Here is a 15,054-nt window from a genome sequence, read left to right as displayed (position 1 = left end):
CGATGTGCATAGACCGGTAATTTTTATACTAAGGGCAGGATTAAATTCTTTGAAAGTCTGTCATATAATTTAGTTGACATACCAGCCTCAAAGAATAGACTAATAAGTGCATTGTACCATTTTTTTGTACTGGTCTTGACTGGAACTGGTCATGCTGGTGCTAGATGCTGACGCTTGTTTCGGTGCTTCTTCCCTCTGCCTCCTTTTCCATCAACAACAAGGGTTCCCTCTGACGGTGACGTAAAACATGAACATTAAGATTTGTTGGGGGTTTCCCTTTTATTATTATGTCACAGGCACCATGGCCTGAAAGGGCTATGGTTGGAAACAGACAGACTAAGCAGCCCAACTGTGCACTTTCTTGTTTATACCATTTATATTTGAACCGTGTTGAAAGTAACACATACATCTTGGAAAAGACTACATGTCTGAAAAGGGGCACTCTCGAGGGATTATTATTTTTGAAAACTACTATTGCCAATCTATCATCATTTGACAATGACATAACACTATTAATTAATTAATAATCAATAAATATAGGCTGTTGTGGGAATTCTTCTTTTATTAACATTTCTGGCCCCATTTTCCATACTGTCTGCAAAGCTCTGGTTGGTTGGGGGACAGGGAATCAACAGGGAATCCAGCTTTTATGTTGCTCCACTAATTTTGTAAATGTATCATAGATTGCAACACACACACACACAGTTAAGTAACACAAAGAGATGTTTGTGCTGTAGATCACATCACATTAAACTTGTTCTTCTCTTTCAAAGATCAGGAGACCATGGCAACTGTGGTCAGTCCTCCCTCCAGGCTTCCTACACTGTTGCTACATGACAACTAGAGCACAGCTTAACCAATGAAATGACTGAATGCCTCTCTAGCCAATCAGGAGCAGTCTACACAGAGGCCTCGCTTACGGCTAAAATGTGTTTCAGGCTAGTGGGACATAACGGTTAAACATTTAAATACGCGCTGCCAAACATGGATTTTTCACTAACATAATTACTTTAATTTGACTTAAAATTTCATGTTCACTTTAGCTGCATGGCATGCCATAGCATAGGATACCATATGTTAAGCTCTGATTTGTCCATCTCAGTTTATGAAGTAGGTGAAAGTTCATGAACCAATATTCTTCTAAAGACTGTGTGACTTTAATTCTGTCTAGGACATCGCATTTTACGATGTTGTGCCAAAAGTGAGTAAAATTCTGTTCTTAATCAGACTGGCGCATCACTTATCCTGCTCTTTATACATTATTGATACTACCGGGCTGCATTCTTTTTCATTAATTATCAATAAGTTGCTCAACTGTGTAGTTAACAAAATGTCACAAAAGTCTAAATAAATTTTCTTATTTTGTCTAAATGTGTCCAAAATTCAAACATATTTGACACACAATAATGAGAAAGAGGGCAATAGCAGCTATTTATATTTACGTAGAAAAATCAGGGAATGCTTGGCGTCAGTGCTGAAAAAGTAACTTAAATTTGCTTTCAACTTACTCTTTCAGAACTACATTTTATCTAATCAAATCTAAACCTAAGTTATACCTGTGTACTTCCATCTTTGTCATTTATAATCAAAGACAAAACAGGCAAAACAGATATTTAGCACATGTAATCACATTGTAACCCAAGAGTCACACAACTGGCCCCTCCAAAAGTCCCGGAGGTAGACTACTCACTCCTGAGGATGATTTGAGCACGACTGATCTTCTGTTGATCCTGGGAGAATCTGTGAAATCTTGCTGCAGAAGGCATATCTGGGGAAACCTCTGTAGTTGGACCTTAGAGAGTCCTTGCTTTCCTAAAACCACTAGCAACAATAGGAAGTAAGAAAGTTGCAAGACCTCTGACCTCTCTCAATTTTCCCTCCTTTTACTTTTTTCCCACTTGCTCTGTCCTGCCGTACTATACCAACGCTGCTCTTCTCTCTTAACTGTTTCTCCTCTTTGCCTGTTTTATTTCTAAGATTTTTCCTCTAACTAGTGCACCTTTCTCTTCCAGTGTCTAAGTCACTCTTTGCCTCTGTCCAGCTGTGTTGCAGTTTGTAGTCTGCCACTTTGCCAAACTACATTCTGATGCCCCAGACCATGAGCTCATCAAGAAAAAGAAAAGTGGGGCAGGCAAACAGATGGAGGGTTATGAGAGGAAAGGAAGGGGGTGGGAGGGTGGGTAGCTTCTGAGCGTGTTTGCGTGTGTGTGGGGGGGGCACGGAGGGGGCACAATTTGAAAACACAAACACATGCCAGACTGATATGGTGCATAGTTGGAGGAGGTGTTGTACCCCGAAATGTTTTGCATCATCTCTTCACCCTCGTGATCTGCAAAAACTAACTCATTCTGGTTGGGGAACGTCGACTGTTTCTATGGGGCGGGGATGAAGAATTCCTTCTGAGTGTCCCTCTACCACTCTGCACCTCCACCTCTCTCAGGTTTCAAACCCCTCCTCCCTATTAAGGTTTCACAAGACCAATAGCCACATGGTGCGCTGTTGGCAGGGATGATGCAGACTGAAAATAAATGATGATCCCTAGTTAGCAACTTTTCACATATCTCTGTAGAGACAAACTGTTGCCACGTCTGAGTCTGGCTGTCCAGACAAACAGACCACAGAATAAGCTTCTGCTTGTTTGGCAAAAGTGCTTGAAGAACTCAATGTTTAATCTTTAGCTCTATTAACCTATTTGGTGCAAAGGTAGCCCATATATTTGCTCATGTACTACACTGCAATACAATGCTTAAGTACTGGTATTATAATTGAGTATTCCTATTTCTATTTTACATCATCTTATATGGGGTAATGTACTTCTGAAATAACTAAAAACATAGGTTTTGTAAATAATGGCATAGGTTACAGAAGTAATGGTCCATTGCCGGCATCATTGTTCCTTACGTAATTTGGTGCTGTTTAGAGGATTTAAAAGGTTAGTGACAAATGGGCAGACAAGTGTCTAATAGTCCCTGACCAATGGCACAATATCTTCCTCCTGAACTTCCGCCTTCGCACAATATAAATAGAGGCCATTATAACCCCTAACTGCAGAGAAAATGGCAACCACGACATAAATAGCAGGTATGCTGATCAGAGTAGTTGAGGAAAAGTTCTTTATGTTATTTTTAAAACCTACCTGCATCATTTTGAACTATTATTGTGATTCAAAGCGGTTGTTTACTGTTCCATTGGTTTATACATAACTTGTGAGGACTTGCACAACTGATGCTCCTTATTTACACAGGCTACACTAGGGCACCATGTCGCATAACAAACTGCGTAGTTAACAGCAGCTTTATTTGTGTCAATAGACTAGAGAATTCAATATTAATATTCAAATGTATTCATGAGTTTCCACACAGCTATAGATCACAAACACAGAAAAAAACTGATAGAAGTATTTAGATTCACTTCATCCATTCCCAACAATACGTGTGAAATCAAACACAAAGTACTTTTACAAGCAGCAAGCTATTGGCACAGTGCTGTCCTGGCTAACATCACAGGTTAAGCCAGGACAGCACTGTTTTTCTAAACCTTTAATGGGGGGTGTGCTATCAGGGTAAAGGTGTCAGTGTTATCATCCTGTATCATGAAATGTTCATCAGGAATCACATTTAGACTTGAACATCTATATCTATCAACTCGCTTCTACAGTTTATTTAATCTTTATATCTTTATATCTGTGAACTTCTTTTTCACCTAATTTCTTCCTTGCTCTCTACCCCCTCCCTGTAGTGACCTGACAGGAGCGGTTACTGACCAGACCACAACACAGACAGACGCCCGGTGGCTTGTGACCCATCCCTCCCTCTCCTGATCCCAAACCTCCCATCCCACATTACTTTAGCCTTTTTAGGAGAAAAGAAAAACATAGATAAGCAAAGTGTGCGTGACTGGATCTCCACTCGCCTGTGTGTGAACTCACACTTTGGAAATGTCGTCACTTTACACTGAGTCAGAGGACGAGGCTGACGAGATGCGGACTGCTTCAGTGATGTAAGGCCAGGTGTTAAAATTGGTTTGATTCATGTGCAAAAACTCACAAAACATATCAAAGCCACGACTGTGATTGTCCATGATTTAAGTTAGAATAGATGCACACACGCACGCACACACACTGTCAGCAGTTCCCTCATCTACTTGCTTCTCTAACATGGAAACTATTCTGCGCTTTGTTGAATAGCCTGCTGACAGCACATGTGAAAGGAGGTGCACACACGCCAAAAGCTTTAACCTGCCATTTGGGGGTAGAATTAACTCTAGGCAACAGCAGGTTATTTTTTTTCTGTCATTAGTTTGTCTGACATAACAACATACACTTACATTTCAATAACAAAGCATTCTACCACCTGTAGTAACAAAAAAAAGACCAAGGAGAAAGTCAGGTAAAGTTACTATTATTAGTAGAAGACAGCAGTGGATGGAATCTAAGAGACAGCTGTTCAATTCCTGTCTCAAACAGTCAACAATGTTTTTATTTTTTAAGTATGAGGGTTATTTGGCTGACCGAAGTGGCAAAAGAGGACTGTAAAGTAAATTCTCAGATTTCATATTAAAAAATAGGTAATTGGCCTTCCTCCTCTGTGCCATCACTGTTCATTCAGAAAACCCATACTGGTCGACCACTAGAAGAAACCATGTTATGATTATGTAAGTATCCACTCTGCCACAGAAAACCACCTCAAGGATACATACTTTGTGTTATGGCGAGTACCCCTGATTAGGGATGTCTGGATTCACGTTTTTTGGCCTCAATCAGAGTTCAGAGTTCTTTAAAATCCTTTAATATTACCATAGACAGTGTTCACTGTGATTCTTACAACAAAACCAGTTTATACTTCATCTCACAACCTATTTTACAGGAGCTACTAGACAAATATCACAGGTCCTGGTTCAATAAGAGATGAATGAAATGTGGCTTCTACAACTGAATTTTGATCTACTAGAGTGAAGATGTACCAGATCCTAGAATTACGGTACAGAGTGGAGTATCATCCTTCACAAACAACCTTTGACTGGGTACAGAAACCAGTTTTTGGAGAGACTGGTGCTCTTGGTTCAACCCATTCCAATTTACTTTAACTACATATTCTTCTGAGTACAATATAAACATATTTTTGTTGTGGCAATTCTTTTGTGTCTTTACAGTATAAGCAAAAGAAACAGGAAGGAACAGAAAGGCAGAAATGGAAAGAGATTACTGAAGTAAAATAAAACAACTTGAAAAGACAATAGTTACTGAAACACTATTCATACAACAAACGTAAAGACTCCAGACAAAGCTCTGCTTTCCACTGTTCCAATGTCTTCCACTCCCTCTAACAGCAAACACGTGTCACTTCTGTGAAAATGCCCTCATCCTCAGTGATTTGCTGATTTGAAGTATTGTAAATGTTGGCACTTTTTTGTGTTTTTTCCACAATTACCACAATTTTGCCCTCCTCCTTTCCTCATTTCTCTACTCCTTCTCTCTTCTCAAACCTTTTTTTTAACCTTGCTTCATCTCTCCTATTTCACCCCACTGTTTTGCTAATGTATTTCTGTCCTGACAGCTGGTCTTGGTGGCGCCTATTTGAGTTGTAGCCATGTGTGGACTTCCACACACAAGAGTTCAGAGTCTATAACACATTCAGTGGATGTTGAAATTCTGCCACATGATGGAGTATTAGTATTAAATTACCCATATTAGACTTTTTGAGAAATGTTAAAGTTAGTCAAGTATAGGTAAAAGAGGATCACCTGTTACTGTGCCCTTTTAGAAATACCATTCACCAAGTTACACTGTTGTTCATAGTGTCACATTTGAAATGTTCTCAGTTCTCACAATCTCTGAAAGTCTTCTCTTTTATGATCACGCACACAAGCATGACACACACACATCTCTCATCACCATTAGCATAATAGATTGCATCATTGTCATGTTAATTAGTGGATGTGATTAGTGTTTGATGAGAGGCATGGCTTAGGGAGAGAGGAGGAGATGGCAGAATAGAGAGAAGAAGAGAAGATGTGATGGGGCAATGGTGGGTCATGTGGAGTCTCATCCGGGATCAAACACAGAAAAAGAGGCTACAATTGAAACATGTGCTGCATCTTTGTTGGATTAAAAGTAGGAAAGTAAAAGATGTGCAGAATCAAATGTGGTAGCTGAAGATGTGTTCATTTTGGAAAAGTAAAATATAAAACATGAACACACACACACACACACACATACTCCGTCTCTTCTCTCCCTCCGCCCTCTCATGCCTTTGGGCAGGCAGGCAAATGTAGATACACAGCCAAAGGGCAGAACTACGTAATAAGTGCATATTTTGGAGAACCAAGGTCATCGTGTACCACTGACGTTGCAGCCTACAAATATTTGCGGCAGAATTAGTTCGTGTTTGTGTGTGAGATGAATACTTTCAGACTGTCAGCTCTGTTGAATTGGATGTACAAACCACAGCTTTCTCTCTTTGTGGTAAGCTTCCTGAGATGAATTAGAACATTTCACTCTAATCATTGTTTCTGGTAAACCCATTAGTAGCTCTTGTTCACTTAAAACATTTATATTGTTGACAGATGTCTTCAGTTATCGTGCATTTTTTCAAATAATGCTTCCATCCCCTGTGGTACGAGCTTCCTGCCACCAAATGTTTCATACCCACCAGCTACACTGCTCCTCCTGCACGCAGAGTAGCCATGAAGCCAGCTGCATTACATTTCCAAACTACTGTTTCATTTAATAGGCAATCATTAAATACATGTAAATCCCTGAGACCATTGGTGCAAACGCAATGACCTTGTGTTTGTTTATTTCTTGGTTATGATCTCTGGTGATTTACATTAAGTAAAGTAATTAAAAAATGAACATGTCCTATTTTGGAAGTCTAGTAAGTTAGGGTGGATGGTTATTCCACATATTTAGCCAATCAGATAATAAAAACAGGCTCTATCCATTATATAAAATGATGGAAATTAATTGGTAGTTATTCAGATAGTCAAAAACTGCTCCTAGTGTGAGTGAGTTTTATTTGCAGTAGATGTTAATGTGTTATGTTTGACATACACACACAAACACACACACACACACACACACACACACTAAACATGGCAACATGGTTTGTGTGACAGGTGTGTGACAGATGCTCTATATGCACTGGTTTTACCTTAAAAGTAAAATACTGTAGCCTCTGCTTCTGTGTGATGTGTAGGAGAAGACACACAATACTAAGGTACACACTGCTGTTGAAGATCGTATAGTGCAGTCTTACCTGTGTCTTGGGAGTTGAGCACCTCCAGCGCGTGCATCATGGCACTGGCAAATACATTGGCATCCTCTTTGCTGCCAAAGTTAAGGCCGTAGACTTGTCTGGCGTCACGCCACTGGTGGAAAGTCTGCGTCGCCTGGTTGTATTTCAGACCCTTGGGAATGGCACAATTTATCACCACCTAGTGACACCAGTGACAGGGAGAAAACATCGAGAAATAAAAGATATGCTCATTAATGTAACATGCTACAAGGCCAATCTGTAGAAAGAGGTCATAATTTGTGTTCTTTTCCCTGCTGTTGTTTCCGTTGTAAACACCACTCTGCATTTGTGAACACTCCACAAGCCAAAAAGAAGACAAATTACGACCTCTTTGGTTTTCCACAGTAGGTTGATATTTGTGGCTTAATAACACAAATACAGACATTGAAACAAGGAGTAAAAGTATTCTGGTCTCAGCCGTTCAATCACTTTCTGTCTGTCAAGCACATCTAAGGCCTGCTTCACGCTCCTTGCATAAATTAGTATAAAGCCGTATGCAGTGTTGCAGTGTGTTTGCACTAGCATGCAGCTGTTTGTTGGGGATTGGCTCACTGGTCGGAGGGAGCCCCAGGTCAACCACTTCCTTTCTTTGTTTCAAAATGCAAGGTAACAAAAGCATTTAGAAAGACCAAACAAACATAAAAATAAGTAGTAGTAGAGTTTTAATGTTGTTTGGTCTCGCTTGCTTTCTTCCTCCACAGCATAAATAGTGACAACAGATTCTCCTCGCTACACTTGACATCATCCTTTCACAGAATGTGAACATTTTTAACTGAAGGATCCTAATATGTATCAAACTCATCACATTTCGGGCACCGTGAAATAGGTCGGTGTACAAAATGCACACGCATTATGTTGTTACTGTTCAACTGATATGCCTGAAATACCCTGAAAACATGTGTAATGCAGTCTAATCACATAATCACTGTGTCATTTCACGCCCAAACTAGTCAGAGAATGAATCCAAAACATTCCCAGACAGGGACTTCATGGTCCAAAGCTTATCTTACAGAGCCCTGTGGTTAGTGGAGATTTGAAAAACCAAATGGTGAAAGTGAGGGATTAACGTGTTCTGAAACAAGCTAATATTTCCTCCAGGAGGCAGAATATTTATTTGGCCACTAAACAGCTCTAAAAGCGCTAAAACCAGTAATCAATCTGCTAATTTATTGAAAACAAGGTCAAGTATTGTAAAAATATTTTAACCAAGCTGGAAATAATCTAGTATCCATTTCTGTGCTTATTATAATGAGGCTCTGGCAGACTGTTGATGGACTAAGTAATAAAACAAGCTGCCAGTAAACGTGAGAAGGGATTGAGCCAGGGTAACACTAGATGCTTATTGTAGATGGCAGCAAATAAAACACAGAGCAAATGTGGATCTTATGAGTCTCTGTGTCACACAAACTGACAACCAGCCTGGAGCTGCTTGTGTGTGTGAACCACTAACACAAACACAGCCGGTCGAGCCAGTCACTTCCCCTTCCTATTCTCTGTGTCTATTAGTGAATAACATGGCACTTCAACCAGTGTTTATCATTTTTCTTAGTCCTGTCTCATGAATTCATGATCAAAAGCACCAGGATACAAGAAGAATTCCAGTGTTTGAGACATGTGACAGTTTCCAGCATTTGGCTTGGCATGCACGCATATAAATGTGATGAAATAGAATAATCAAAGTTATTAAAGCAAATGACGACAGGGCTTCATTCATATTTTTCCTGTTTCTGAGTATATTTTTCCATATTCTTGAAACATGTTTCCTTTTCAATTTACTGATGGTGCTTTTGTTACAAACTTTTTCTCCTACCCTGCAATAATCTGTAGCCGGGTCGTAATCACTCAGTAGAAAGTGTGAATATGTGAACTATATAACATGCTTCGGCTTCCAGTGGCCCAGCCACTTACCCTGCAACTGCATCTGCAGTTCAGTTCCAGTCAGGGACCTTTGTTGGATGACATATCCAAACTGCCTGTCCCTGATGTTCTTTCCGTACCTCTCTTGCCATATAAAAGGGAAAATACTGGTTTCTCCCACTAATAGTTGTCAGTTCCACTTAGCTCTTTTTTGAGGAAGTGTTGTGGCTACTATGAATGCAATTCAACCTGTACACATTTTAAACTTATGTAAAACATCAATAAAATTTCACTGATGACAGTTTTAAGAATCAGCTGGTCATCAGCCATGTCAAATGCACCTGGTGGTTTTTAATGATCAGGTGGGAAGGTATCAACATGTGCTCTCTGACAGGTCTGCGGCTACACAGCAAGCTGTGATGCACTGTGTGTTTCAACACCTGCTGATCAAAGCCAGCATTTTCCCACGCTAATCCCTGTCCACCACTGAAGCAAAACCATCTCTCCACTCACCTGATGATCTTGGATCTTGCGTCCCACTACGCGGAAGGCGTTGTTGCCCGTATGGTGGTAGATGTGGACTCTGCTGAAGCCGGTGGAACCACCGGCTGGAACCCACTTCTTATTGGCATCGTCATACACCATGACAGCGGCTCGCGCCTGGCAGATACTCTGTTCACTGCATGGACATAAGACACAAAGACAGGAAACCATTATACAGCATTTACCTACACAGTGTACTATGATTTCCTGATGCTTACTCATATGGCTCCAGGGAGCTTATTACCAATCTTAGACTTCTCATGCATTTCATTATTTTTGACTGAATACATCTTACAACATCAAATAATATAAAATCAATTATAGCCTGAAGGATGTTCTGAACTATGATTATAGGTGGGCAATATGTTAAAATGATATGACAATGAGGGTACAACGCACTCTGCCAGATCTGTATCTGGCAGAGTGCGTCGTATCCTTTTCTTCTGGTTTAACCAAGAAAACAAATATGTATTAAGCACTACAAAATATAGTGTTCCCAAACAACTCCTAGCAGGTTTTTGCCAATCATTATGTTTTGTAATGAAATACCATTGAGTTATTTTCTCTGCAAGTCAATAGCAGTTGACATTTTACTACATTATATTCCAGTTTCTAACACTCTTAAAACAGTACACACTAATGAAGGAGTGTTTGAAAAAGACTTTTGTATCACAAACCTCCAAGAAAGCTAAATAAAGAGTTAAGAACACGTCAGCCCAGAATTTTAACTTTTCCCTCAAATTTTTGGCTTTCAATAAAGTCAGTTTAAATTAAAAAATCTGAGAAAATTGAGTATTTGAAGTGGAAATTCTGGATATTATGTCAAATCTGACTTTCACACGTCACTTTAAGCAGCAGATTTAATAGGGTTTTTCATGTGAACTGTGAAATAGTATTCTATAAGTGGGCACCCTTAACCATCACAACTGAGTGGTGAAAAACAAGGATTCCATCACTGCATGTTTTGTTGAATGTGGTGACTTGGCTTGGTCATATGATTCATATTTTCTTATTGCACATGAAAAGGTTTAAGAGATCTGCACATTTCCACACTGTACATTTATGTGCAGTTTGCACGCATGTGGAGGGTTAATACAGGTGTGCATGATTCAGCAGACGTATCCCAATGCTCCACTAGTGAGAGGCTGAAAATGTGGCAACTACAATAAAAACAAAAAGCAGTATGAGACAGAGAGAAATTCTATTCATACACATCTGTGCAGCAAAAAGGGAAGCAGGCATGACATCGCTGCTTTCTCCTTACTGGTCCAATCATTGTTGGAAAATTACTTTAGCATATTTTCTTTTGGCCACAGAATAATGGCACTACTGGGGAAAGAAGGTGTACAGATCACTTACATTAACATTCATTGTGGTATCAGACAATCACAGTGAAATGTGGAAATCTCCCTGTTATTTAGTGGTGTAATCCACTTTTGTAGACCCTCCTTATCTCCTTATTAACCCTTACACTGAGCGTGTCAGTTACTTTTCTCTGCCTTTTCTCTCAACTGAGCCAATGGTAGTATCTGCCAATATCTTCCTCAGGATGTTTACACAGAGTAGCTTTTCTTCACTTAAAACAATTTGAGTGATCACAGCCTAATCAGATGAAATCGGAATTGTTGTTTGGTCAAACCAGTAACCCTGGGGTTTATAGACGACTGCTCTACCAACTAAGCTAACTACTGCCATATTCATCATCCACCTTCTTTCAAATGTGCTTATCTGAATCTGGTTTGAACTAAATTGATGTTATTTATTACTACAATATGTCTTATGTTATAATCAAGCCACAGTTAATTAGTAAATCAGCAAAGACAATAATTCTGGTTTTGATTTCTTTAACCTGAAGATCTGTTGCCTCAACTTTATAGGTTTGCAATGCAGCCTGAAATACCGTAGCTCGATATTCAGGGTGATCTACGGTCTAGCTGCACTTCTCAACCTTTAGTCTGACCATTCATTTACTTCACAACTTGTCTGTTATTATTTTTCCATTACATTTTGTTACTTTGTAAGGCTGTATTTATTATTATTGGTAAATAAGTGAAAAGAAATTGTGACAAAATCATGAATCATCAGCTCAGCTGCTAGCTGAGTGTTTTGTACACTTTGCTGATGAAAAATAGCTTCAGCATTTAATCAGTATCTAAACATACTTATTTTAGGGGGTGGCTGTGGCTCAATAGGTAGAGCAATCATAGGATTGGTGGTTCGATTCCCGGCTGCCACGTCACATGCCAAAGTGTTTGGCATGTGGGCAAGATACTGAACCCCTAGTTGCCCCCGGTGAGTCAGGTCAGCTGCATAGCAGCTCTGCCATCGGTGTGTGAATGTGTGTGTGCTTGTGTGTGAATGCGTGAATGAGATGCAGTGTAAAGCGCTTTGAGTGCCTGCTAGGTAGAAAAGCGCTATATAAGTGCGGACCATTTACCATTTATTTTACACATTCAACCATTTACCTATTGTATTTACCTATGTATTTGATGATTACTCATGATCATTAACTTTCACCCAACTATTTCTTACTATACACAGTAAATGTTTACACTATTAATCATATTTACTCTACTTACTGACTTCTTGCTCTACTATCTGGAACAAAGTTTGAATCAAATCATAAATCACAATTTTTAAAATTAGTTGAGCTACACCATGATCATTCATTTCCTAAAGAATGACTGTACTGCTCTTGTTTTTCAACAAATCTATACATAATTATACTTTATTTTACTTTACTGATTTGCAGACATACTACAACAACCTGTTCTTATAACAGCCACATGTGGAAAGTGCATGTCTGTTAAACGTTTTCTAATGGCATAGAAGGATACACACCCATACATGCATACAGAGAAAAATCTGCAGCTCTGATGAAAATAGGAATGGAGAATGGGATATGAGATTAAAATATTTTCATCTCCTTCATTAATGTTAATGAAGCTCTGATTCTCTGTTAAAAATGGTTCTGACTTCAAAGAGGAGCAAAACAGCTCAGGGGGCTTCACTGCTATGATGTCATATCCAGAATCAGGCTGGGGGTGGGATAGGGTTGGGGAGAAGGTTGTGGGTGAAAAGATACCAATGGGGCAAAGAAGTGCAGAGGGAGATAGGAGGCGAGAGCAAAGAGAGAAAAACAAGAAGCAGGGAGGCTAAAGGCATTCCTCTGAAACTAAGAGGACAGAAAAGGACAGACATCCTCAATACATTGCTGGATTGTACTGACTGTCCATATCACTACTACAGGTAAAACTGTGACTCACTTCATTGCTGATCAGCCAAAGTTACATAAGCAGACAACTGACTTGTCTAAAAATAGTAAGAAACCAAAAAGGGGGTATGTGAAATCTCAGTCATTGTGTCTGACAAACACAAGCTGACAAATTCAAGCAAGGAATTTGTTTCTTGCCAGTTACACTACTGCTTCTGAGTACATATGTGTGGAGAATCCCCTGGCAGTGGATGAGTGACATGTTACAGTATACACCACAGGTTTCCTGTGTAAAGTAGATAGGTAAAGTTTTAGAACAAACTTCTTCATGAACGTACTTATATTAATAAGGATTAATTTTCCTTCCACTGTGTTCCATGGAATAATTATGACATTAATGACTACGACAATGGGAAACTAGGCAGCTTGTTTTACTTGTTTTTTGTTTGACATATACATTTATTGACTTACTGTACCTTATCTTAGGTGGCTGCCGACAACTAATCCAATTTCAGTGCTCTCTTCTTCTCCAAATGTAATCCATATACCTCACTGCATGCTACTTATTGAAATTAGGTAGTGTGATGCCAGAGACTGTGCTGAAAACTGAAGAGTTTGCAGCAGTCTGCTGTGACTGAAAGAATACGTCTAGCAGAACCACTTTTTATGACACTCACGTAGAAGCTAGATTTAATGTTGAATCAGTCACACTTTGGCTGAAAGGATGGTATCATGGCTGATACTAATCTAACAAATGACATCAGTGTGTCCCTATACTTACCAATCAAAGTGAAGTCGAAAGTTCAAAAAACCGTCTTAAATACTAAGATTTTCTGGTACACTGTAAAATATGACAAGTTAATATCAGTAAAAAGGTTGCTTTTTATAAAAAATGCAATTTGTTCTTTCAACATAACCAAATTTGAGCTGAAATACTTGACATTGCATGAATCGTCTTAGTTTTGGTTGATTCACATATTGTAATAGATATGAACAACAGAAACAATGAACCACGTAGTAGGTGTTCTGTTGTAGGCATCTGTACTAGAATCAGAGCATCAAACTGCGCCTAGTAATTTTGTTCAATTTTAGGAGCAGGGACTGACATCAATACTAACCTTCATCATCATCATCAGCAGCAGCACTGTTTAATTATTGCAAAGAAACAACAGTTACTTTATTTACTATAATGGTATTTAGGCACAATGCTAGTTTCCTCCATAAATACTTTCTTCAAGTTACAAAAAGGGCAGTCTATGCAGAGCTTTAACTCAACAATTGCATATTAGAAGCCTACAAACAGGCTACTTGTGTTTCTTTGTAAAACTTGACTTTAGGACAGAGTCACTAATCTTCCTGACAATAAAATCTAGACATTTTAAGGTGAACTGGCATGAAAAAATAAGACTTATATTTTTTTATGTTAAATTCATATTAGTTTTTTCCACAAAACTCTTATATGATCATTTTCAGTGAACTAAGTTTAAGTACTGATTTTATATACAGTAGGTCCTCCTAGTTATTGTGTATTCCCATTCATTATTGAACTCCCTTGAAAGTGTTTTATGGCACTTTCCTGACTAAGCAGACAGTAATTTGCCAGTTAAGGTTAATTTTATTTCTGTCTCAAGGGTATTTTGTTGGCCTGAACAGACCATTTCCTCTCACACTTTCTTATGTAATTACTGTGACTGTAAACATTTCAGCTGCTCACTTAATGAGCTGGTTGCTATTATGTTAATCCTCTTTTTCACTTCCTGTTTCCCTCAAGGCAACTTGTCAAAAAGGTATACATGTACAGCATGCCCCTGCGCCACATGCTTCAACACTTGGCTGGAATTTGGCTGGGACTAGATTAATTAGGAAAGTCAATCACAGCAGATATATTTCTTTCTCAGTTTTCATTGCTCTCTTAATTGATTTGCTTTTTTGCAGTTTGCCCTTTTTGCATAAAAACCATCTGGTAAAAAAAAGGTCTCTGCTCCAGAGTCATATCTTTCCACACTGGAGGAGGATGATAAATTCTGTGAAGCTGAAACAAAACATGTGAAAAGTGCCTATAAATAGAGCATACATGTAAAGAAAGAAAAGGTGTTTCCAAGCTTAAATGTAGAAGCCAGGGCGAGTTCTTGCAATGAAAATGGA

At 39.0% G+C, this 15,054-nt stretch overlaps 1 protein-coding gene across 7 annotated transcripts in view; it reads right to left on the bottom strand.

The window, feature by feature from the left end:
• enah (ENAH actin regulator) overlaps nucleotides 1-15,054 on the bottom strand; it is a 101,475-nt gene that overhangs the window by 44,237 nt on the left and 42,184 nt on the right. For all 7 annotated transcript variants that reach the window (XM_026341262.1, XM_026341263.1, XM_026341261.1 and 4 more), the window contains 2 exons: nucleotides 9,666-9,831; nucleotides 7,257-7,434 (listed from right to left, as the gene is read on the bottom strand). In XM_026341262.1, the coding sequence (XP_026197047.1) occupies nucleotides 7,257-7,434; nucleotides 9,666-9,831 (344 nt within the window). The remainder of the gene's footprint in view (nucleotides 1-7,256; nucleotides 7,435-9,665; nucleotides 9,832-15,054) is intronic.

This window comes from Anabas testudineus, chromosome 24, assembly GCF_900324465.2.
Source record: "Anabas testudineus chromosome 24, fAnaTes1.2, whole genome shotgun sequence".
Lineage (NCBI taxonomy): Eukaryota > Metazoa > Chordata > Actinopteri > Anabantiformes > Anabantidae > Anabas > Anabas testudineus.
The sequence above is the reverse complement of the archived record's forward strand: the minus strand, read 5'-3'. Positions and strand labels throughout refer to the sequence as shown.